We start from the raw sequence: 25661 nt of genomic DNA, 5'->3' as shown, positions 1-25661 counted from the left end.
AGGGCTGGTGAGAAGGAGCCCAAGGGGGGGGGGGTGCACATTGGTGGGAGGGGGGAGGCTCTGCCTGGGAGGGGGGGAGGTTCTGGCCAAACCCACTCCAAGGGGCCCTTCTGACGAGCCTCTTGTGGGCCCCTTGGGGGAGGAATGGCACAAGCACTGCCCTTCTCTCAGGAGATGACCTTCAGAAACAAGGTCCGTCCAGTCCTCCCCGCTAGCTCCATGGGTTGGGAGCCTGCCCAAGGATGTAAAGCCCCCCCCCCCCCCCGCCACATCCTTGGGTTGCCTTCAGGGACACCCACACTCTGCAGGGGGGGCCCTCTGTCCCCTGGAATGCTAGGGTCGGAGGAGACCCCTCTTACCTCTCAGAAGGTATCTCCCCCTATGAACCACCTCGGAGGTTAAGATCGTCCAGAGAGGTCCTGCTCTCGGTCCGCCTCCTTCGCAGGCATTTCTGGTGGGAACGAGAGAGGGGGGGCCTTCCTTCTCAGTGGTGGCCCCTCCCTCAGCTGTGGAACTCCCTCCCCAGTGATATTAGATCAGAAGGAGCCCTAGAGGGGGTGCACATTGGGGGAGGGGGGGAGGTTCTGGCCAAACCCACTCCAAGGGGCCCCCCTGACGAGCCTCTCTTGGTCCCCTTGGCTGACGAATGGCACAATCACTGGCCTTCTCCCAGGAGAGGACCCTCAGAAACAAGGTCCGTCTGTTCCTCCCCGCCAACTCCATGGGTTGGGAGCCTGCCTTCCCACCAGCACAATGCCCCCCCCCCCCTCCGCCACATCCTTGGGTTGCCTTCAGGGACGCCCACACTCTGCGCGGGGGGGGGGGGGGCTTCTGTCCCCTGGAATGCTAGGGTTGGAGGAGACCCCGCTTACCTCTCTGAAGGTATCTCCCCCTATGAACCACCTCGGAGGTTAAGATCGTCCAGAGAGGTCCTGCTCTCGGTCCGCCTCCTTCGCAGGCACGTCTGGTGGGAACGAGAGAGGGGGTCCCTTCCTTCTCAGTGGTGGCCCCTCCCTCAGTTGTGGAACTCCCTCCCCAGTGATATTAGATCAGAAGGAGCCCAAGGGGGGGGGGGTGTACATTGGGGGAGGGGGGGGGGTTCTGGCCAAACCCACTCCAAGGGCCCCCCCTGACGAGCCTCTCTTGGTCCCCTTGGCTGACGAATGGCACAATCACTGGCCTTCTCCCAGGAGAGGACCCTCAGAAACAAGGTCCGTCCGTTCCTCCGTGCTAACTCCATGGGTTGGGAGCCTGCCTTCCCACCAGTGCAGTCCCCCCTCTGCCACATTCTTGGGTTGCCTTCAGGGACACCCACACTCTGCAGCCCCCCCCCCCTCTGTCCCCTGGAATTCTAGGGTCGGAGGAGACCCCGCTTACCTCTCAGAAGGTATCTCCCCCTATGAACCACCTCGGAGTTTAAGATTGTCCGCGGATTCCCTGCTCTCGGTCCCACCTCCTTCGTCTGGTGGGAACGAGAGAGGGGGTCCCTTCCTTCTCAGTGGTGGCCCCTCCCTCAGTTGTGGAACTCCCTCCCCAGCGATATTAGATCACCCCCTCTTTCCTGACCTTCAGAAAGTGAGTGAAAGCGTGGTTTTGGGATCAAGCTTCTGGGGAATCATAGAGTGCAGTCGATGGATTTGGAGTTATGTGCAATAACTTCCGGAATGGCCCGGACTTTGATTGCGGATAGTCATTGTAGTAGTAATTTATAGTATTAATTGTAATGTTTTAAACGTTATAATGTTTTCTAATCTTGTCGTTAATTTTTTAATTTAATTGTTTATTTAATTGTTTATTGGAGATCCAGGAGAGTCTCGTTTCTCCAACACAAACAGGCCAGCAGAACGTTGGATAAGTGGAAATGCTGGATAATAAGGAGGGATTAAGGAAAAGCCTATTAAAGGCCAAATTATGCTACGATTTTACAAACTAAGCATCAAAACATCACGTTTTACAACAAATGGAGAGAAAAAGCAGTTCAATACACAGTAATGTTACGTAGTAATTGCTGTATTTACAAATTTAGCACCAAAATATCACATTGTATTGAAACAGCTGTGGATCCGGGCGGGTGGTTCCATTGGATGATACGGAACGCTGGATGAGCTAAGGCTGGATGAGCGAGAGTCTGTTTATGTATTGTGTTTAAGGTGTTGAATTATTGCCTATGTCGAAAGCCACCTTGAGTCCCCTTCGGGGTCGGGAAAGGCGGGATAGAAATAGAGTAAATAATAATAATAATAATAATAATAATAATAATAATAATAATAATAATAAAATTAAGAAGGGTCCTTCAGCCCACCCTGACTTGCCCGAAAGGAGGGCACCCTCAGTCCTCCCAGTGCCCCCCCCCCCGCCCAGGGAAGCATGCACAGCTCTCCCGCTCCCCCCCCCCTTCCTGGCACATGGCCTGGCCCTTGTGGGCCCCTGTGTTGCAACTCAGAGTAAGCTTCACCTTGCTTCCAAACACCACCACACAAGAGCTGTAGTTTTACTGAGGGAAAAATCCAAGTGAAAAATCCAAGTCAAAATAAAGAATAAGTATTGTAAAGTTCCAAAAGATTTAGGTTAAATGCAGGATATAGTTTCAAAGATCTTCAGGTAAAAACAAGAGGCACAATCCTATAGGCAAAGTTCAAACCAGAGTCCAAGGTACAAGCAATGAAACAATTGCCCCAAGAATCACAATGCAAGAAATCCCAAGCGTGCTGCTTTCCAGGCTACTCCATGAAACTTTCAGGCTAATAAGCTACGTTGAACTGACGCTTTCTCTTAGTTTGCAAGAAGCCCAAATACCTTTCTAACATGAAAACATTATGCTTTCACCAACATGAAAGCATTGCGATGACCTTTCCCCGAGCTGGCTTCTCGTCTGCTGGCCAGGCGAAAACTCCGCCTGACCCGCAAATCAAGACGAGCTTGCCGGGTCAGGTCACTGTCAAGGCTTTCTGTACTCTCAGTATCAGCGTGGGAAGGACGCAAATGCCTCCCCACCTGTTCGCTATCTCCTTCATTAAAATTCTTTTTTTCTGAGAACCGCAGGGTTGACTCTGCACTGTCTGTGGCCTCAGAAAAAGACCTAGAAGCATGCCCAGAGATCTGAGGCACAGAAAAAGAGCCAGGAATCTGAATCCCATCATCTTCATCATCAGAGAACATCTCAGCCACAACACCCTGTCCGAGGCATTGGTGGGTGGCCCGGGCGGCCATCCCATGGCTTGGACCAGTGGCCTTCCCCTCTGGCCTGGCATAGCAGCAGACCCCTAGTCCTCCCCCCACTTCCATGTCCTGCCCTCCACAGGGGAGTTCCTTGTGGCTCCTCATTCAGCCACCCGAGAGCGTCTCAGCCATGCAAAGGTGCACACGAGGAGGAGGCCCTGCTATCCCGCCCCCCAGCTGAGTGATTGTAGACTGGCTCCGTGGGGAGGGGGTCCAATCCCAGCCTAATGCTTGGAGGCTCCTGAGTAAATGCGTTGCTCCAGCAGGAAAGGGACTTGCAGTGGAGACACTTCCAAGGGCCTGCCGGGGGGGGGGGGGGAGATGGGCCCCTTCCGGGATGGATGGATGGATGGAAGGAAAGAAGGAAAGAAGGAAGAAAGAAAGGGAGGAGGAGCAGAGCCTGTGCCCGCCTGCCCTTCTTCCTGGCTCTTCCCGCTCTGCTTCCAGGCGTGTAATCCTGTTCTGGAGTAATTTCCTAAATAATTCAACTCCTCGTGTAAGACAAATCTGTGCCCGCTCACTTCCCGCTTTAAATGCTTTGCCGTCCATTAAATGAGGTTTGCCGGAGCCGCCTTGGCCGGATGTGGGGGGGGGGGGGGGAGGGAGAGTGTGGCTCCCGCCCCCCCCCCCCTCTGCAGAGAGAGCCTTTGCATAATTTTGCATAATTGGCCAAGCTTCACATATGAAAGTAGAGTTATGGTTCTGCTTCTTCTCTTCCCTCTGTTTATGCATAATTTCCTTTCCATTTGGAGATAATGAATGCTGGGGAGGAGGATTCACGGGAGAACAAGGCCGCCATCCCTGCTTCCTGGCCTAATGTTGATGAGGGACCCCCCCCCTCACTCCCCCCCTCCCTGGAAGAAGGGGTCCAGGAATGAGGGAGAGCCTCAGGGGGTGGCCCCTGACCTTCAGCGCTGCGGCCCACTTGGCCACCTGACCACTGCTGGTCATTCCAGCTGGAGAGCCAAGCCCAGACCTCTCATAGTTGTCATCCAGACAGCAAGACACAATTCAAGCTCTCCTGACAGATAACCATTTAGCCTCTGCTTTGAAGCCTCCAGAGAAATAAGGCAACTCCATTGGGCTCCTAGACAGCATATTTCCCTTTTCTGAGGCCTCCCACCCACTGCTATGGGGAATTTGGGGTGTGTGTGTTTGGCCCTAGATGACAAATGAAGGGACAAATCATTGGCCCCGTGGAGGGTTTTTTGGGTCATTTTTTGGTGTCGGGTGACTTGAGAAACTACAAGTCGCTTCTGGTGTGAGAGAATTGGCCGTCTGCAAGGACATTGCCCAGGGAACGTTGCCCAGATGTTTTGATGTTTGACCATCCTTGTGGGAGGCTTCTCTCATGTCCCCGCATGGGGAGCTGGAGCTGACATAGGGAGCTCAACCTGCTCATCCTTGGATTCGAACTGCTGATCTGTGGGTCAGCAGTCCTGCTGGCACAAGGGTTGGACGTTGCCTGGATGTTTTGATGTTTGACCATCCTTGGGGGAGGCTTCTCTCATGCCCCTGCATGGGGAGCTGGAGCTGACATAGGGAGCTCAACCCCCTCTCCCTTGGATTCGAACCGCTAATATGTTGGTCAGCAGTCCTACTGGCACAAGGGTTTGACCACCTGACAAAAGGGGCTCATGGAGGTGAGCCATTCCCTCAAGGCCTTGGTCCAGTTTGCTGCCTGTTGTGGCCGGAGGTCCTGCATTCTGGCGCTGACTTGAGAAACTACAAGTCACTTCTGGTGTGAGAGAATTGGCCATCTGCAAGGACATTGCCTAGGGGATGTTGCCCAGATGTTTTGGTGTTTGACCATCCTTGTGGGAGGCTTCTGTCATGTCCCCGCATGGGGAGCTGGAGCTGACATAGGGAGCTCAACCCACTCTCCCCTGGATTGGAACCGCTAGTCTGTGGGCCAACAGTCCTTCTGGCACAAGGGTTGGACGTTGCCTGGATGTTTTGATGTTTGACCATCCTTGTGGGAGGCTTCTCTCATGCCCCTGCATGGGGAGCTGGAGCTGACATAGGGAGCTCAACCCACTCTCCCCTAGATTCGAACCGCTAATCTGTTGGTCAGCAGTCCTGCTGGCACAAGGGTTGGACGTTGCCTGGATGTTTTGATGTTTGACCATCCTTGTGGGAGGCTTCTCTCATGTCCCCACATGGGGAGCTGGAGCTGACATAGGGAGCTCAACCCGCTCTCCCCTGGATTCGAACCGCTAGACTGTGGGTCAGCAGTCCTGCTGGCACAAGGGTTGGACGTTGCCTGGATGTTTTGATGTTTGACCATCCTTGTGGGAGGCTTCTCTCATGTCCCCACATGGGGAGCTGGAGCTGACATATGGAGCTCAACCCGCTTTCCTCTAGATTCGAACTGCTAATCTGTCGGTCAGCAGTCCTGCTGGCACAAGGGTTTGACCACCTGGCAAAAGGGGCTCAAGAAGGTGAGCCATTCCTTCAAGGCCTTGGTCCAGTTTGGTGCCTGTTGTGGCCGAAGGTCCTGCATTCTGGCCTTGCTGCTTCTGCAGAGACCCCCCCTCCGAAATGACAGACCCCCCCCCCCCCAGCCCTCCCACCTCTGATGCTAATCAAGCCATGACACCCGTTCTGATTGCTCCAATTAGTAGCCTTCCTTAGTTATTTCTGTTCTGCATTTGCATATGTTAGGCTTAAGTGGTTAATAGTTGAGGGAAGCAAGAAGACCCCCCCTCCCCTTCCCCCCCTCCAATGCAGATTGTGTCTCCATGTGTTTGCATTAACTTCTTGACAACAGCACATCTGTTCGGGGAGGACGAGGCAGATGGGAGCTCTGGGAGCCCCCCCCCCCCCCCATGACTCTCTTGCACAATACGAGGGTCTGCGGGTGGGCGGGGCATGGGCCTCTCTTGCTGCCTGGGGCGGGGGGGGGGGGGGGTCTTTGCAGCCAGGCCGCCCCCACCCAGAGGGATTGCACATGAGGAAGGCTGTTGAGATGTGACGCAGCCAGTGATGTCCCTTCAAGCCCCCCAACGCCCTCCTCCTCGTTTAGCAGAAACAGTGACGTTAGGGCGCCTTGCCCTTTGCCCCGTGTCCACTCACCTGTCCACTCACCTGTTCCCCCCTCCCTCCCTTTGCAGGACACCCAGAAGTCCAAGCAGTTCCTGCCCTTCCTGCAGCGGGCCGGGCGCTCGGAGGCGGTGGTGGAGTACGTCTTCAGCGGCTCCCGCCTCAAGCTCTACCTGCCCAAGGAGACCTGCCTCATCACCTTCCTGCTCGCAGGTCAGCCTCCGCCGGGGGCCGTGGGGAGGGGGGGGGCTATGGGGCAGGGGGTCTGCGTGGGGCAGCCGTCCTCACCGCCTATGGGTCCGGGGTATGTGTCTGTGAGGGGGGAGAGGCAGCCACAGCCAAAGGGGCTTCCTGGGCCATTGCTCTGGCATGTGGGTGTGTGGGCCACCATGGGGAGCTCTGTGGGGCCCATAACCTTCTTGGCTGAAAGGACGCCACGGACTAGGTGGAAGGCCAGGCCATTGCTCTCTCCGTCCCTGTGGACCCAGCCAGCTATGGGTCCGGGGTATGTGTCCGTGAGAGGGGAGAGGCAGCCACAGCCAAAGGGACTTCCTGGGCTACTGCTCTGGCAGTGGGGTGCTGTGAGTGGGTGTTTGGTCCGCCATGGGGAGCGCTGTGGGGCCCATAACCTTCTTGGCTGAAAGGACAGGAACGCCAGGCTCTCTCCGTCCCTGTGGACCCAGCCGGCATCCACTGTGTGCGTGAGAAGGAGACTGGGCCCATAACCTGTTGGGTCAAAAGCTGGGGTGGAGTGGGGCTTGTGACCCTCCCTCTTGGGTGGGGATGGGGGCAGAAAGGCGAGAGTCAGGGGCTCCTGGACTTGTGGGGCCTGCTTTTCCTGGCTGTACGGCTGTGCTTTTTCCCTGGGGCAGACTTTGGCCAGATATTTTGGACTTCCAACTCCCACAATTCTGTTAGGAAAGTTTCCCCATGCCTTCTGTAGAGCCGTAGACCCACTTTTTGCTTGATATCCAGGCAGTGCTTCTTGTAGGTCAGAGCACGATCTAGGGTGACTCCCGTTTATTTGGGTGTGTTGCAATGCTCCAGTGAGATTTCTTCCCAGGTCATAATCCTCAGAGCTCGAGATACTTGTCTGTTCTTAAAGTGAAAAGCACACATCTGCGTTTTAGATGGATGAGGAATCAGCTGGTTTTCCCTGGAATAGGCAGTAAGAGCACCTAAAGCTTCAGAGAGCTTCTGTTCAACCATTTCAAACTTGAGCTTGAGCTTGACTGGGCCCATAACCTGTTGGGTTCAAAAACTGGACTGGCCTGGGGCTTGTGACCCTTCCCCTTGGTTCAGGGGTTGCTGGGTGGGGATGGGGCAGAAAGGCACGAGTCAGGGGCTCCTGGACTTGTGGGGTCTGCTTTTCCTGGCTGCACGGCTGTACTTTTTCCCTGCAGAGTAGGCATGGGCAAACTTTGACCCTCCAGGTGTTTTGGACTTCAACTCCCACAGTTCTGTTAGGAAAGTTTTCCCATGCCTTCTGACGAGCCATAGACCCACATTTTGCTTGATATCCAGGCAGTGCTTCTTGTAGGTCAGAGCACGGTCCAGGGTGACTCCCAGGTATTTGGGTGTGTTGCAATGCTCCAGTGGGATTCCTTCCCAGGTAATAATCCTCAGAGCTTGAGATACTTGTCTGTTTTAAGGTGAAAAGCACACGTCTGCGTTTTAGATGGATGAGGAATCAGCTGGTTTTCCCTGGAATAGGCAGTAAGAGCACCTAGAGCTTCAGCGAACTTCTGTTCTACCATTTCAAAGCTCTCTGCTTGAGCTTGACTGGGCCCATAACCTGTTGAGTTCAAAAACTGGACTGGCCTAGGGCTGTTGACCCCCCACCTTGGTTCAGGGGGTGCTGGATGGGGATGGGGGCAGAAAGGAGAGGGGCAGGGGTCCCTGGCCTTGTAGGGTCTCCTGTTGTATCCCAGAGTAGGAACAGCTCTGTACTTAATAGCCACTCCAGTTCAATAAAATCAGCAAGCAGTTTATTGAAGGATGTATGTAAGCAAAGCAGTAAACATGGTAAAAAGAGTATAGTTCAAAGGTACAAAGGTAAAAATACAAGATCCAAGGATGCAAAATCCAGAAAAACACAGCATGAAACTCCAATGTGGACTAGACTGAGCCAGAATAATAGAATCGTAGAGTTGGAAGAGACCTCCTGGGCCATCCAGTCCAACCCCATTCTGCCAAGAAGCAGGAATATTGCATTCAAATCACCCCCGACAGATGGCCACCCAGCTGCTGTGTAAAAGCCTCCTAAGAAGGAGCCTCCACCACACTCCCTCCGGGGCAGAGAGTTCCACTGCTGAACGGCTCTCACAGTCAGGAAGTTCTTCCTCGTGTTCAGATGGAATCTCCTTTCTTGTAGTTTGAAGCCATTCTTCCATATCCTAGTCTCCTTTCCCCGTCTCATATAAAGCTTTTCCTGTCTCATGAAACGAAAGGAAAACATTCCTTTCATTTCATGGATCAGGATGTCTTTTCTCTCTTTTCTAATAAATGAGCTTGGGTGTGTTGTTGTTCATTCGTTCAGTCGTCTCCGACCCTTCGTGACCTCATGGACCAGCCCACGCCAGAGCTCCCTGTAAGCCATCACCACCCCCAGCTCCTTCAAGGTCAGTCCAGTCACTTCAAGGATGCCATCCATCCATCTTGCCCTTGGTCGGCCCCTCTTCCTTTTTCCTTCTACTTTCCCCAGCATAATTGTCTTCTCTAGGCTTGGGAGTTTCCCCTTAAAAGTCTCCTCTTCTATCTTGTATCCCATTAACTTCTGCCCCTGACGATTCATCCTCAGAAGAGAGTTCCCCAGAGAAAGACTCCCGCGGGCCCCTCTCAGGAATGTGCCCTTCGGCATCTACAGGAGAAGCACTCCATTCAGTAGAAACCTCGGGCCTTTCAACAAGGCCAGGACTTGAAAGCTCAGGGCCAGGAAAGCCACAACCAGACACAATCACAGGCTGAACTATTAAGAGCTGCTTTTCCTGACTGCACAGTTGTGCTTCTTCCTTGCAGAGCCACGCAAGGCACGGGCCCTTCCGGGACCCCCCTGCTCTGCTGGAATGGCCTTTCCCTGCTCTGTCCTCGGGCGGCAGCCGTGGAGGAGGCGGCCGTGTCTGGGGAGGGCATGGTGGCGGGGGGGGGGGGTGACATTGAACTAGAAATCCACTTGGAAACAAGACAGCATGAAACTCCAATGCTGACTAGACTGAGCCAGAATCCTTTCCCCGTCTCATATAAAGCTTTTCCTGTCTCACGAAACGAAAGGAAAACATTCCTTTCATTTCATGGATCAGGATGTCTTTCTCTCTTTCCTAATAAATGAGCTTGGGAGTTTTCCCTGAGTTTTCAAAAGTCTCCTCTTCTATCTTGGATCTCATTGGCGGCAGCCGTGGGGGAGGCGGCCTTGTCTGGGGAGGTGTGAGGGGGGGGGCTGAGATCCCCCTTGCCCCCCCCCAGAGACCCCCCCTCGCTGACTCTCCAGGCGTTCTCCATGTAAGACGGAACCTCATTCCCGGCAGGTCTTATTTATAATTAACCAGCCCTAAAGTCAGTGGCAGAAGACAAGGAAACGAGACTCTGCGTTTCGGAGCCTCTGATATTCTGAAATTTTAATAAGCACTAAAACTCCCACTTATGTTAAAAAATAAATAAGCCATGCCACCGCAGAAGGGCAAGCGCCAGGAACAGCTGCCAAAGGAAGACGAGGACGAGGAGGAGGAGGAGGAGGAGGAGGAAGGGCAGGATGTGATGCGTCCTTCTCTGGGGGAGACCCCCATTCTCCCAATTGGGGGTGGGACGCGGTGGGGGGAGTCCTGGGCTGTGGGGAACGGAGAGAGACGGACGGCCTCGCTCGCTCGCTCGCTCGCTCTCTCGAGATCTCAAGCGCCACCCAGAAGGATTTGGGACAGGGAAATAGATGTGTTGGAAACGTAATAAATCAGGGAAGTAATCAATTATACAAATTGCGCTGCACAGCCCGCGCTATAAATAGCCGGAGTGGAGAAAGTCCATCGGACGGACCGGTGGCTTGGCCGGCCGGAGAGCGCGGAGGGCGGGGGGGGGGGGGGGGCAGGGCTTGCGCTTGGCATGAGTCCCCCCCACTCTAGAGTTTCCTGTCTCCGGGGGAAATCTCGGTCCTGCTCCGGCTCGCCTGGGCTGCCAACCTTTGCCTGGAAGGAGAGCCAGGCCGGCCCCCGTGGGGCCTCCCCCCCCTCCAGCCCCCCCCCCCCCCCCCCCGCGGGCCAGCTCCCGTCCTGCTATATTTAGCCTGGGCTGCCTGGCAATGTTAATTTGAGTAATTGATTATCCTGGGGATGTATTCCGCACCCAAATATGCACACAAGCCCGCATTTCCATCCCGGGACTGTGTGGGGCAGAAGGAGGGAGGGGCTGTTCTTTGGATCTTCAGGGCCCCCACCCCGGGGTCACTTGAGGGAGCCCGGAGAGAGAAGGAGGGTCCCTTTGGGGGCTGGGTGGGGGCAAGGGGGCTCTTCCTCAAAGGTGGGGCTCCCTCCCTCCTGGACTGTTGCCCGCTTGGATGCGCCACACGCTGCCGGCCACCGCCTGGGCCCGGCTTGCCGCTCTCTTCCGTGCACACGCACACACGCACCGTCTTCTGTTTATGGGTACATTACAGCTCCTCATTAAAGCTAATTGGGGACTGTCAAAGGGGTGGGCACGCCGCTCCTGCCGCTCTGCGCTCCGCAAGGCCTTTGCCGCAGACGCTGCCACCACTGCCGCCACCGCCTCCGCCTCCTGGCTGCATCCTCCCATGCAGAGCTGGCCCTTCCTTCTTCCTTGGGGTCTGGGGGATCCCTCGCTGATCAGGCATAGGGTCTCCCTGCTTTCCTATGGGGCCGCCCTCCTCCCCTTCCATTTGGGTGCCCAGGGACCCCCGTGCCCCCCCCCTGCATCCTCCCATGCAGAGCAGGCCCTTTCTGCTTCCTTGAGGTCTAGGGGATCCCCCACTGATCAGGCACAGGACCTCCCTGCAGCTTATGGGGCTGGCCTCCTCCCCTTCCGTTTGGGTGCCCAGAGCGCCAGGGACCCCTGTGTCCCCCCCCCCCCCCCACATCCTCCCATGCAGAGCAGGCCCTTGCTGCTTCCTTGGGGTCTAGGGGAACCTGCAATGATCAGGCATAGGGTCTCCCTGCTTCCCTATGGGGCTGCCCTCCTCCCCTTCTGTTTGGGCGCCCAGAGGGCCAGGGACCCCCATGGCCCCCCTCCCCCTCTTCCTCCAAGCCTGCAGGGAGGGGCCCCTTGCCCACCCAGCCCCAAAGGGCCCCTCCTTCTCTCTCTGGGCTCCCTCAAGCAACCCTGGAGTGGGGGCCCTGAAGCCCCAAGGAGCCTGCAACTGCCCCCTCCCTCCTTTCACCCTATACAGTCTTGGGCTGGAAATGTGGGCTTGTGTGCATATTTGGGGGATCCCTCACTGATCAGGCATGGGGTCTCCCTGCTTCCCTATGGGGCTGGCTTCCCCCCCTTCCGTTTGGGTGCCCAGAGGGCCAGGGACCCCCATGGCCCCCCTCCCCCTCTTCCTCCAAGTCTGCAGGGAGGGGCCCCTTGCCCACCCAGCCCCAAAGGGCCCCTCCTTCTCTCTCTGGGCTCCCTCAAGCAACCCCGGGGTGGGGGCCCTGAAACCCCAAAGAGCCTGCAACAGCCCCCTCCCTCCTCCTCCCCCCCCCCATACAGTATCAGGCTGGAAATGTGGGCTTGTGTGCATATTTGGGGGATCCCTCACTGATCAGGCATGGGGTCTCCCTGCTTCCCTATGGGGCGCCCTCCTCCCATTCCGTTTGGGAGCCCAGAGTGCCAGGGACCCCGTGCCCCCCTCCTTCTCCAGGCCCACAGGGTGTGCCGCCTTTGAGGCAGAGCCCCCTTGCCCACCCAGCCCCAAAGGGCCCCTCATTCTCTCTCCAGGCTCCCTCAAGCGACCCCGGGGTGGGGGCCCTGAAGCCCCAATGAGCCTGCAACAGCCCCTCCCTCCTTCCACCCCATACAGTCCCAGGATGGAAATGTGGGCTTGTGTGCGTATTTGGGGGATCCCTCACTGATCAGGCATGGGGTCTCCCTGCTTCCCTATGGGGCCGGCCTCCTCCCCTTCCGTTTGGGTGCCCAGAGCGCCAGGGACCCCCGTGCCCCGCCCTCCTCCTGGCCTGTAGGGCGAGCCCCCTTGCCCACCGAGCCCCAAAGGGACCCTCTTTCTCTCTCCGGGCTCCCTCAAGCGACCCCGGGGTGGGGGCCCTGAAACCCCAAAGAGCCTGCAACAGCCCCCTCCCTCCTTCTCCCCCCCATACAGTATCAGGCTGGAAATGTGGGCTTGTGTGCATATTTGGGGGATCCCTCACTGATCAGGCATAGGGTCTCCCTGCTTTCCTATGGGGCCGGCCTCCTCCCCTTCCGTTTGGGTGCCCAGAGCACCAGGGACCCCTGTGCCCCCCTCCTCTTCCAGTCCCGCAGGACGTGCCTCCTTTGAGGAAGAGCCCCCTTGCCCACCCAGCCCCAAAGGGCCCCTCCTTCTCTCTCTGGGCTCCCTCAAGCGACCCCGGAGTGGGGGCCCTGAAGCCCCAAGGAGCCTGCAACTGCCCCCCATTCCACCCCATACAGTCCCAGGCTGGAAATGTGGGCTTGTGTGCATATTTGGGGGATCTCTCACTGATCAGGCATAGGGTCTCCCTGCTTCCCTATGGGGCCGCCCTCCTCCCCTTCCGTCTGGGTGCCCAGAGGACCCCCGCGGCCCCCTCCCCTTCCTCCTCCTCCTCCTCCTCCAGGCCGCACCGTGTGGGTCTCTGGCCGGAGGAGTCCATTCCTGCCCGCCAGGCCCTGGCTCAGGGCGCTGGCCATAAATCAACCCCGTAATTGTTTTCCGACCATCTTCCCAGGCAAAGAGCTCTCCCAAGGCAGTTCGCAAATACCGCCGGAGTCAAACAATAAAAACACGAAATATAGAAGATTAAAACAGAGGCATTAAAAAGCGCTCCTGAAACGCCTCCCTCAAGTTTTAGTGTCTCTTGAAGCTGCAGGAAAACGGGGGCCCGGGGCCTCTTCGTGTGGCCCTCAGGCGCCTCCGGTCCCCTGGGAAGGCCCCCCCTCATTCCTCTTTCTTTTGGGGGCGGTGGGGTGAGTGAGCCACTCTCTCCCAGGCTGGGCTGCCCTTGGCAGTCTTGGTCCAGGCTGGACACCCAGTCCAGACACACCTGAGTCTGCTGATCCTATAGAAGAGACGGCGGAGAGGAGACGTGATGAGCGTCATGTATGTTTACATGGGGAAGGGATCCCGTGAGGAAGAGGAAGTAAGGCTTGTTTCCTGCTGCCCTGGAAGCAGGACTCAATGGAGCCAAGGCTTCAGGTGACAGGAAGGGAAGGAGATGCCACCTGAACACGAGCATGGACTTCCTGACTGTAAGGAGAGCTGTTCAGCAGTGGAACTCTCTGAGGCAGAGTCAGGTGGACGCTCCTTCCTTGGGAATTTTTAAACGGGATGGGTGGGCATGTGTTTGTGGGTGGCTCTGGTTGTGCTTTCCTGCCTGGCAGAAGGGGGCAGGACTGAATGGGTCTGGAGAACAAGCCCTATGAGGAGTGGCTTAAGGAGCTGGGCATGTTTAGCCTGAAGAAGAGAAGGCTGAAAGGAGATATGATAGCCATGTATAAATACGTGAGAGGAAGCCACAGGGCGGAGGAGGGAGGGAGCTTCCTTTCTGTTTCCCTGGAGACTAGGACGCAAGGGAACAATGGCTTCAAACTACAAGAGAGGAGATTCCACCTGAACATGAGGAAGAACTTCCTGACTGTGAGAGCCGTTCAGCAGTGGAACTCTCTGCCCCAGAGGGAGTGTGGTGGAGGCTCCTTCTTTGGAGGCTTTTAAACAGAGGCTGGATGGCCATCTATCAGGGGTGATTTGAATGCAATATTCCTGCTTCTTGGCAGAATGGGGTTGGACTGGATGATGGCCCACCGGGTCTCTTCCAACTCTTTGATTCTTGGATTCTATGAATGGCCTTGGGGCCCCTTCCCATTCTATGATCCTAAGACCCCTGACCCCCTTTCCCGACAGGCCCAGGCTGGTGGCAGCAGCTGCCCTTTGGGCATTGTCTGGGAGGGGGGTCTACATCAGTGTTTCTCAACCTGGGGGTCGGGACCCCTGAGGGGGTCGCGAAGGGGTGTCAGAGGGGTCTCCAAAGACCATCAGAAAACACAGTATTTTCTGATGGTCATGGGTATTCCACTTGGCAAGTTTGAGCCAATTCTATCGTTGGTGGAGTTCAGAATGTTCTTTGATTGTAATGAACTATAAATCCCAGCAACTACAACTCCCAAAAGTCAAGGTCTATTTTCCCTAGGCTCCACCATTGTTCACATTTGCGCATATTGAGTATTTGTGGCAAGTTTGGTCCAGATCCACCATTGTGCTCTCTGGATATAGGTGAACTACAAGTCCCAATGGAGCCCCCGGTGGCGCAGTGGGTTAAAGCACTGAGCTGCTGAGCTTGTTGATCGAAAGGTCGCAGGTTCGATTCCGGGGAGCAGCGTGAGCTTCCGCTCTCAGCCCTAGCTTCTGCCAACCTAGCAGTTCGAAAACATGAAAATGTAAGTAGATGAATAGGTACCGCTCCGGCGGGAAGGTAACGGCGCTCCATGCAGTCATGCCAGTGGCCACATGACCTTGGAGGTGTCTACGGACAACGCTGGCTCTTCGGCTTAGAAATGGAGATGAGCACCAAACCCCAGAGTCAGACATGACTGGACTTAATGTCAGGGGACGACCTTTACCTTTACTTTACAACTCCCAAACTCAAGGTCAATGCCCACCAAACCCTTCCAGTGCTTTCCGTTGGTCATGGGAGTTCTGTGCGGCAAATTGGGTTCAAATCCATCGCTGGTGGAGTTCAGAATGCTCTTTGATTATAGATGAACTATAAATCCCAGCAACGACAACCCCCGAATTACGAAATCAATCCTCCCCCAACCCTACTAGCATTTACATGTGGGTGCATTGGGTATTGGTGCTCAGTTTGGTCCAGTGAATGAAAATACATCTTGCATATCTAATATTTACATTATGATTTATAACAGTAGTGACATGACTGTGATGAAGTAGCAACGAAAACAATGTGATGGTTGGGGGTCACCACCACAGGAGGGGCTGTATTCAGGGGTCACGGCATTAGGAAGGGTGAGAACCACTGGTCTACGTGATGGAGATGCTCCCAATGATGTGTTTTTTGGGGGGGGGGCTCAGTTGGTGTAGGCCAGCAGTATCTGTACTTTGTTCCCTTGGAGGAGGGGTCTTCCCTGGGCTTTTCTCCCTCAGCCCCCCTTCCCCATCCAGTGTCTTCAACCAAAGCCAGGCCCAATGCTTTCACTGACCCCCCAACCATATGAATGGGTCCCAGACAGTGTTTCTCAACCTGGGGGTCGGGACCCCTGTGGGGGTCGCGAGGGGGTGCAAAGGGGTCGCCAAAGACCATCAGAAAACATAGTATTTTCTGTTGGTCATGGGGGTTCTGTGTGGGAAGTTTGGTCCAATTCTATTGTTGGTGGGGTTCAGAATATTATTTCATTGTGGGTGAACTATAAATCCCTCTCAAATGTCAAGGTCTATTTTCCTCAAACTCCTCCAGTGTTCACATTTTGGCATATTGAGTATTTGTGCCAAGTTTGGTCCAGATTCATCATTGTTTGAGTTCACAGTGCTCTCTGGATATAGGTGAACTACAACTCCCAAAATTCAAGGTCAATGTCCATCACATCCTCCAAGTATTTTCTCTAGGTCATGATAGTTCTGTGTGCCAAGTTTGGTTCAATTCCATTGTTGATGGAGTTCAGGATCCTCTTTGATTGTAGGTGAACTATAAATCCCAGCAACTACAGCTCCCAAATGACAAAATCAATCCTCTCCCAACCCCACCAGTATTCAAATTTGGGCATATTGGGTATTTGGGATTTGAAAATACATCCTGCATATAAGATATTACGATTCATAACAGTAGCAAACTTACAGTTATAAAGTAGCAATGAAATGTTATGAGTGGGGGTCACCACAACATGAGGAACTGTACTAAGGGGTCGCGGCATTAGGAAGGATGAGAAACACTGCTCTAAGAGTTAAGAAACATTGAAACCATCAAGTTTCTGCTATACTTCAATAAACTTGTTGCAGTTTCTTCTAAAGCCAAGTCTCTGTTACAGATACTTTCAGGTTAAGCCACGCAACACATTGAAGAAAGACCAAATCAATATTACAAGCTATTAGCCCAACCCTATAGAAACAGAGGGTCCCCGAGGGCCAGCTCGGCTGTCCGCATCAGACCCTGCCTTTTCACACGTAGCACAACGTCAGGCTTTGCACTGGGGAGGGATCCTCCTCGGGTGAGCCATTTCCCCAATGGCAGTGGCGTGGAGGTGCTGCCTCCTTTGGGGGTGTCCCCACTGCACCCCGCTCTGCTCCACTTGGCTCCGGCAAACAAGAGGAGGAGGAGGAGGGCGGGGGGGGGGGGACACGGGAAACCATGCGCGAGGCTGCCTTTTGAACTTGCTCACTTGCCTGCAGCCGCTTCTCCACTCAGATGGCTCTGCTTTCTCCGTCCCGGAGCCTCTCCGCATTGTTAGAAACCACTTAAGGAAGGAGCCGGGCACTTGACTGTTGCGGCACGGGGGGGCCGGTAGAGCCAGCGAGAGAGCCAGCCAGCGAGCGAGAGAGCGCCTCCGCACCAAAGCGGCCAAGGCTGCCTTTGTTCTGGCTGCAGCGCCCTTCCCTGCTCCACGCAGAGGGGGCCCCACGGATGGAAGAGGGGCCCCTGCCCTCGCTTGCTTTACCCTTTGAGGAAGGGTCTTTGCAGCAGGACCCTATCGCCAGCCTCATCAGCAGGAGGGGTGTCCTCTCTTGCCCCCTTTCCCTGGCTCTCGGCAGAGCCAACACTGCCTTCCCTTTGCCTCGCGTGCGCACCTGCTGTCAACAGATGTGCGGAAAGGACGCATTTCCCACTGCTCAGGTTTCAACCACAAACCGCGTGGCTTCCCTCCTGCCCGCCCTGCGCAAGGCTTTGCTTGTGGAGGCATCGGGCACTGATGGGATTTTTCCTAGAGGTGCATCGCGCTCTGGGGCAACCTTGGTGAATTTGGGAAGCTGCCTGTGCCTCGTCCCATGGGGTCATAGAATCCTAGAATCCTAGAGTTGGAAGGGACCTTCTGGGCCATCATCCAGTCCAACCCCCTTCTGCCAAGAAGCAGGAATATTGCATTCAAATCACCCCTGACAAATGGCCATCCAGCCTCCCTTCTGCTAACCCTTTGAGAAGCAAAACAACCACCACCTCCTCTTCCCCCTCCTCCTCATAGAATCATAGGATCAAAGAGTTGGAAGAGACCTCCTGGGCCATCATCCAGTCCAACCCCATTCTGCCAAGAAGCAGGAATATTGCATTCAAAGCACCCTGAACAGATGGCCATCCAGCCTCTGTTCAAAAGCTTCCAAAGAAAGAGCCTCCACCACACTCCGGGGCAGAGAGTTCCACTGCTGAACAGCTCTCACAGTCAGGAAGTTCTTCCTCATGTTCAGATGGAATCTCCTTTCTTGTAGAATCCTAGAGTGGGAAGAGACCTCCTGGGCCATCATCCAGTCCAACCCCATTCTGCCAAGAAGCAGGAATATTGCATTCAAATCACTCCTGACAGATGGCCATCCAGCCTCTGTTTCAAAGCTTCCAAAGAAGGAGCCTCCACCACACTCCCCCCGGGGCAGAGAGTTCCACTGCTGAATGGCTCTCACAGTCAGGAAGTTCTTCCTCATGTTCAGATGGAATCTCCTCTCTTGTAGTTTGAAGCCATTGTCCCATTGCGTCCTAGTCTCTCTCCAGGGAAGCAGAAAGCACGCTCGCTCCCTCCTCCTCCCTGTGGCTTCCTCTCACATATTTCATAGAATCATAGAATCAAAGAGTTGGAAGAGACCTCCTGTGCCATCCAGTCCAACCCCATTCTGCCAAGAAGCAGGAATATTGCATTCAAAGCACCCCCGACAGATGGCCATCCAGCCTCTGCTTCAAAGCCTCCAAAGAAGGAGCCTCCACCACACTCCGGGGCAGAGAGTTCCACTGCTAAACGGCTCTCACAGTCAGGAAGTTCTTCCTCATGTTCAGATGGAATCTCCTCTCTTGTAGTTTGAAGCCATGGCTCCCTTGCGTCCTAGTCTCCAGGGAAGCAGAAAGGAAGCTTGCTCCCTCCTCGTCCCTGTGGCTTCCTCTCACATACTTATACATGGCCTTCATCATGTCTCCTCTCATCCTTCTCTCCTTCAGGCTAAACATGCCCAGCTCCTTAAGCCGCTCCTCATAGGGCTTGTTCTCCAGGCCCTTGATCTGCTCCCTCCTCCCTGTGGCTTCCTCTCACATATTTATACATGGCTATCATATCTCCTCTCAGCCTTCTCTTCTTCAGGCTAAACATGCCCAGCTCCTTAAGCCGCTCCTCATAGGGCTTGTTCTCCAGACCCTTGATCATTTGAGTCGCCCTCTTCCTCTGGACACATTCCAGCTTAGAGTCAATATCTCTCTTGAATTGTGGTGCCCAGAATTGGACACAATATTCCAGGCAAAGTGGTCTAACCAAGGCAGAATAGAGCATGGGAAGCAGGACTTCCCTGGACCTAGACACTAGGCTCCTCTTGATGCAGGCCAAAATCCCATTGGCTTTTTTTGCCGCCACATCCCATTCCTGGCTCATGTTCCCCTTCCTCCCCACGAGGACTCCAAGATCTTTTTCACACGTACTGCTCTCGAGCCAGGCATTGTCCCCCATTCTGTCTCTTTGCATTTCGTTTTTCCTGCCAGGGTCTTCTGCTTCCCCTCTGTTGTTCTGATCTCTGCACGCCTGGCTGGTTGCGCCCCCCTCACTTGCCCCTCTTGACCCCTTTCCTTGCTCTCTGGGGGGGGGGGGCAGCTAGGATCCAGAACTGCGGGCACAGCACTTAGGCACTTGGCAGTAGGACGGAAGGGGGGGGGGTGCTGCCAGTCCTGTTGCAGTCTCTTTCTGAACAGTTCTTCGCGGGGACATGCTGCTTGCAGAGGTGGCCCTAGGTAATTTTCAACGGTAAGCAAACAGTATTTTGCCCCCCCCCCCCCACCAATCTATATATATAAAAATGTTCTGTGCGTAATGAGTACCCTAAAACCAAAAGAACCAATGAACGAAAACACACCAAATTTGGCAACAAAACGTCTCACAACACAAGGAGTGACCATCACTCAAAAAAATTATGATTTTGTCATTTGGGAGTTGTAGTTGCTGGGATTTATAGTTCACCTACAATCAAAGAGCATTCTGAACTCCACCAATGATGGAATTGACTCAAACTTGGCACACAGAACTCCCATGACCAACAGAAAACACTAGAAGAGTTTGGTGGGCATTGACCTTGAGTTTGGGAGTTGTAGTTCACCTACATCTAGAGAGCACTGTGGACTCAAACAATGATGGATCCAGGCCAAACTTGGCACGAGAACTCAATATGCCCAAATGTGAACACTGTTGGAGTTTGGGGAAAATAGAATCTCGACATTTGGGAGTTGTAGTTGCCGGGATTTGTAGTTCACCTACAATCACAGAACCCCACCGCTTCTGCTTCTTTTCTTCTGCTGCCCCTGCTTCTGCTGCTGCTTCTGCTTCTGCTGCTTCTTCTTCTTCCATGATCCAGTCTATGTTTGCAATATGCTCCCCGCTGCCCCTTCCTTTTCTGAACCCAACGTTGATGTCACCAAACGTGACAATTCTCTTCCAAACCGAAGTGACTTTCAATCCGTAAAGGATGCTAATAATTTCATTGGTTCGACCTCCCTCTTGGGGTTTGCCACTTTATGAGGCGTGAGCACGAAAAGCGAAGGAAAAGCAATGACACCGTCAACATGAGTAGAACAAAGGAAACTATTTTGTCTCCTCTCATCGTCGAGAGTGTCAAGCAGCACAATGCGCTCCTCTGCTTAGAAGGCGCTGAAGGAAAGAAAGGGAAGCAAGGCAGGAATGGCAGGGCTCTGACTCCGCACCGTGTCAAGACATGAAAGCCTTCCTTTTGCATAATTGCTGGTAATAATTCTGACAAAGTAAATATATGAGCTCTTTAAGCGCCTTCGTCATTGTTGTAAAAGGAAATACTCCATTGCTCTATTCCTCCCTGGAAAAGCAAGCCTTACTCGGGGAAATCCAGTGTTTACTCCCCACCCACCCCAATTTGGATGCCTCTATCTGGCGCCATTGTGGAGGCTGGTGGTGTGGGTCATAATGTAGCAACTCAGAGTAAGCTTCACCTTTCTGCCGAACACCACCACACAAGAGCTGTCGTTTTATAGTTTATTGAGGAGAAAATCCAAGTCAAAATAAAGAGTGGGCATTGCAAAATTCCAAGGATTAAGGTTAAAAGCAGAATATCGTTCCAAAGATCTTCAGGTAAAAACAGGAGACATAATCCTATTGGCAAAGTTCAAACTAGAGTCCTCGGTACAAGCAATGAAACAATTGCCTCATGAATCAACATACAAGAAATCCCAAACGTACCACTTTCCAGGCTAAGATTATTCCATGAAGCTATCAGGCTAGTAAGCTACGTTGAACTGATGCTTTCACAGAGTTTCCGGAGGCCTAACATTAAAACATTAGGCTCTCAGCATCATAAAAGCATTGCAATGACCTTTCACTGAGCTACCCTCCCATCTGCTTGCCAGACACGAACTCCGCCTGACCCAGAGATCAAGGCGAGCTTCTCGGGTCAAATCCTTATCTGCACTTTTGGTATCATCGTGGGAAGGCACCTGCTCACTATCTCCTTCATTAAAATTCCTTTCTGGTGAAAACAGCTGTGTTGACACTGCACTGTCTGTGGGAGCCTCAGAAGCAGGCTCAGAGATTTGAGGCACAGACAAAGAGCCAGGAAGCTGAAACCCAACAGGAATCTGAATCCCATCATCCTCATCGTTAGAAAATAGCTCAGCCACAACACATAATCGTGTGGCCTTTTCCTCTGACTTATGTGCCCACCTCTCTCTCGGGATCCCACCTGAGGGGCTTCTGGTGCTGGGAAGGGTCCTGCTGGGAAGAGAGACCCCTGTCCTTGGACTCAGGGAGACGCCAGGCCACAAAGGGGGGGGGGGCAAAAGGGGAGACCCCTCAGTGCCCCTCAGCCAGTCTCCTGCCCTGGAACGAGCCAGCCAATCTGGGGGGGGGGGCAGTGGGATGTCCAGCCTTGCAGACCCCTTCCCCCCCCTGCAGCCCCCTCCCCAGGCCAGTCATTCCAGGACCACGTTGGGAATCAGAGCCGTTGGGCTCAAAAATAACCCTCACTAGGTAGGGGTGATTCCGCCATAAATACAGCAGAGTGCTAGAAGCAAACTTCATAACCAGTAGAAACTTATGAGCGGTGAGTCAGGATTAGCTTCCCATTGAACAGGATGAATCAGGATTGCAGAGACAGAACGTTAGGTTCAAAATACTGATTCAAGAAAAGAAATACATTCTAGATAGAAGAGGTCTTGGTGCTCACTAGCTTGCTAAATTCTAAGGGAGGTGAAAGGGTAAAAAGTCAAAATATCCATGCAGCTACATTTTGCCTGGAGAAAGGCAAAATGCGTCCTCACTGGAAGAGAGACAAAGGCAGAAGAGAGAGGGCAATGGAGAATGATCACAAGGTCAAAAATCCCAGGGCAATCAAAATACCTTGAAAGAGGAAGTCATGTCATCCCTCACAAAGGGGGGGGGGGAGAGAGATAGTGGAAAGCAAGAAGAGTAAAGGCAAACCCTCTTCTGGGAATGTGGGGCGGGGGAGGAATCCCTCACTCTAACCCTATATTTCCTATTACAAATCTACACGATCTCTTCGATCTTCCGGAGAGGCCCTTCTCTCACTCACGCTCCCTTCGCAAGTACGAGGGAGAGGGCCTTCTCTGTGGTGGCCCCCTTGGATCCTCTGTCCAGATACATTACTTTGCTCTCTCACCCAGTGTTTTTAAACTTTTAATCCCTGCAACCAGCCCTGCCCACTGTGATCAACTTTCTCTGTTCAAATATTGTGGTTTTACATTGTCTGAGGTGTTTATTTATACTGTTTTTTTCTTATTTTATTGTTGTTTTCTTATATGTATATTTGCGTTGTTGTATTGCTGGCCTCGGCCTCAATCAAGCTGCCCCGAGTACCCTTGGGGAGATGGTGGTGGAGTGTAAATAAAGTATTATTATTATTATTATTATTATTATTATTATTATTATTATTATCTAACTCTAACTAATGAATGGAGACTTGTGCAGTCCAGGAATGAAACCCAACAGGATGTCCAGCCTTGCAGGCCCCTCCTCCCGTCTGCAGCCCCCTCCCCAGGCCAGCCATTCCACAATGGGGGGGGGGGGGGTTGTTGGGCCGGAAAGGGGCCTCCTGGGGCCACTGCTGGGAGTGGCTTGAAAAGACCACCAGAACCCCTGATTTGCCTTGTTGGGGGGGGGGGGGTTCCAAGAGGGTGGTCTTGGCCTTGTGGGGTCTCTCTCCTCCCTCCTGCTTGCCTGTGCCTCCTGCCTGCAATGGCTTCCTGAAGCATTGCTCTGGGGCCACATGTTTGCCTGTCTCCCTGCCGCATTGTGTGTGGGTTCTCCTGGGGAGGCCTTCCTTTGGCCCCCTTCTCGCCTCCCTCTCCCCACTGACCGCAGCATCAGCATCATCAGCCTGGCTTCCCTGGGCATGTTCCTCACGGCCGCTCTCTCCATTCCAGTTCCATCGCCTTGCCTTCCAAACGCGGGAGATTTACAGCCGCGGGGCCAGAGTGCGCTGTAATCCAGTTTGGGCCAATGTGAAAGCAATGAGGCTTTCGACCTGCTGCCTTCCCGGCCGTTCCTCACAGCCCTGTTACTGAGAGGCTCCTTTGGGGGGGGGGGGGGGGTGTTGAAGGGAGGGAAAGGGGGGTGGGCAGCCAGGAAAAGAGGGGGGGGGGGAGAGGCAGGAAAGGGATCAGACCTTTGCAGACTAGACTGACTTGCTGGCAAAGCTATGGTTTTCATGGACTACTAGCCATCCCCTGCCATGTGTTGCTGTGGCCCAGTCTGTGTATATGTATTTTGTGTGTGTATATATGTATATATGTAATTGTGTATATGTGCATATATGTGGTTTAGCACATGCGTTTTAATGTATTAATGTATTTATTATTTTTGGCTTTTTAAGCCTCTTCCGCTGTGTTTTTCAGTGTTTTTCTGAGTGATGGTCACTCGTTGGCCTGAGAGGGGTCTTGTGTCCAAATTTGGTGTCAATTTGTCCAGTGGATTTTGAGTTAATCCCAAATACACATATATACACAAATATATACAAACACAAATACACAGACCAGAATATGCATTGTAATGTAATTTTTATTTTTTGGCTTTTTAAGTCCCTTCCGCTGTGTTTTTCAGTATTTTATGAGTGATGGTCACTCGTTGGCCTGAGAGGTGCCTTGTGTCCCTATTTGGTGTCAATTCATCCAATGGTTTTTGAGTTATGACATTTTTATTTATATAGACTAGCTGTCCCCTGCCACGCACTGCTGTGGCACTAGTGATCTGGGAAATAAATATATGTAATTTCTTTACTTTTGTGGGTAAACAGTATTTCTTGCTGATTCTTTAGGGGTCCCTTTCAAATCTCTCTGTGTGTATGCAAATCATATCTCTCTATCTATCTATCTCTCTATCTCTCTATCTCTCTATCTCTCTATCTCTCTATCTCTGTCTCTATCTATCTATCTATCTATCTATCTATCTATCTATCTATGGCTGGATGGCTCTTCGTCAGGAGGGCTTTGATTACGTTGTCTTGCCCTGGTGAAGAAGGGAGTTGGACTGGATGGCCTTAAGGCAGCATTTCTCTTGGTCATGGGAGTTATCTGTGGGAAGTTTGGCCCAATTCTATCGTTGGTGGGATTCAGAATGCCCTTTGAATGTAGGTGAACTATAAATCCCAGTAACTACAACTCCCAAATGTCAAGGTCTATTTCCCCCAAACTCCATCTGTGTTCATATTTGGGTATTTGGAATATTCATGCCAAGTTTGGTCCTGATCCATCATTATTTGAGTCCACAGTGCTCTGGGAGTTGTAGTTCACCTACATCCAGAGAGCACTGTGGACTCAAACAATGATGGATCTCAAGGTAAATGCCCACCAAACTCTTCCTAGTGTTTTCTGTTGGTCATTGGAGTTCTGTGTGCCACGTTTGGTTCAATTCCATCATTGGTGGAGTTCAGAATGCCCTTTGAATGTAGGTGAACTATAAATCCCAGTAACTACAACTCCCAAATGTCAAGGTCTATTTCCCCCAAACTCCATCTGTGTTCATATTTGGGTATTTGGAATATTCATGCCAAGTTTGGTCCTGATCCATCATTATTTGGGTCCACGGTGCTCTGGGAGTTGTAGTTCACCTACATCCAGAGAGCACTGTGGACTCAAACAATGATGGATCTCAAGGTCAATGCCCACCAAACTCTTCTAGTGTTTTCTGTTGGTCATTGGAGTTCTGTATGCCACGTTGGTTCAATTCCATCATTGGTGGATTTCAGAATGCCCTTTGATTGTAGGTGAACTATAAATCCCAGTAACTACAACTCCCAAATGTCAAGGTCTACTTCCCCCAAACTCCATCTGTGTTCATATTTGGGTATTTGGAATATTCGTGCCAAGTTTGGTCCTGATCCATCATTGGTCCTGATCCATCATTGTTTCAGTCCACGGTGCTCTGGGAGTTGTAGTTCACCTACATCCAGAGAGCACTGTGGACTCAAACAATGATGGATCTCAAGGTCAATGCCCACCAAACTCTTCTAGTGTTTTCTGTTGGTCATTGGAGTTCTGTGTGCCACGTTTGGTTCAATTCTATCGTTGGTGGAGTTCAGAATGCCCTTTGAATGTAGGTGAACTATAAATCCCAGTAACTACAACTCCCAAATGTCAAGGTCTATTTCCCCCAAACTCCATCTGTGTTCATATTTGGGTATTTGGAATATTCGTGCCAAGTTTGGTTCAGATCCATCATTGTTTGAGTCCACAGTGCTCTCTGGATGCAAGTGAACTACAACTCCCAAACTCAAGGTCAATGCTCACTAAACCCTTCTAGTGTTTTCTGTTGGTCATGGGAGTCCTGTGTGCTACATTTGGCCCAATTCCATCATTGGTGGAGTTCAGCATGCTCTTTGATTGTAGGTGCACTATAAATCCCAGCAACTACAACTCCCAAATGACAAAATCATTTTTTTTTGAGTGATGGTCACTCCTTGGGTTAGCAAGTGCCTTGTGTCCACATTTGGTGTCAATTCGTCCAGTGGTTTCTGAGTTACGTTCATCCCACAAACTAACATGACATTTTTATTTGGACGACTATAAATGACGACTGAATTC

The 25661-nt window shown here is 52.9% G+C and overlaps 1 protein-coding gene across 1 annotated transcript in view; it reads left to right on the top strand.

Annotated features, from left to right (window-relative positions):
* SND1 (staphylococcal nuclease and tudor domain containing 1) overlaps positions 1-25661 on the top strand; it is a 245016-nt gene that overhangs the window by 122149 nt on the left and 97206 nt on the right. Inside the window, exon 15 of the mRNA XM_067469434.1 lies at positions 6333-6474. Coding sequence (XP_067325535.1) covers positions 6333-6474 — 142 coding nt within the window. The remainder of the gene's footprint in view (positions 1-6332; positions 6475-25661) is intronic.

The sequence above is a fragment of the Anolis sagrei genome, chromosome 5 (assembly GCF_037176765.1).
Source record: "Anolis sagrei isolate rAnoSag1 chromosome 5, rAnoSag1.mat, whole genome shotgun sequence".
NCBI lineage: Eukaryota > Metazoa > Chordata > Lepidosauria > Squamata > Dactyloidae > Anolis > Anolis sagrei.
This window is presented reverse-complemented; position numbering and strand designations above follow the sequence as displayed.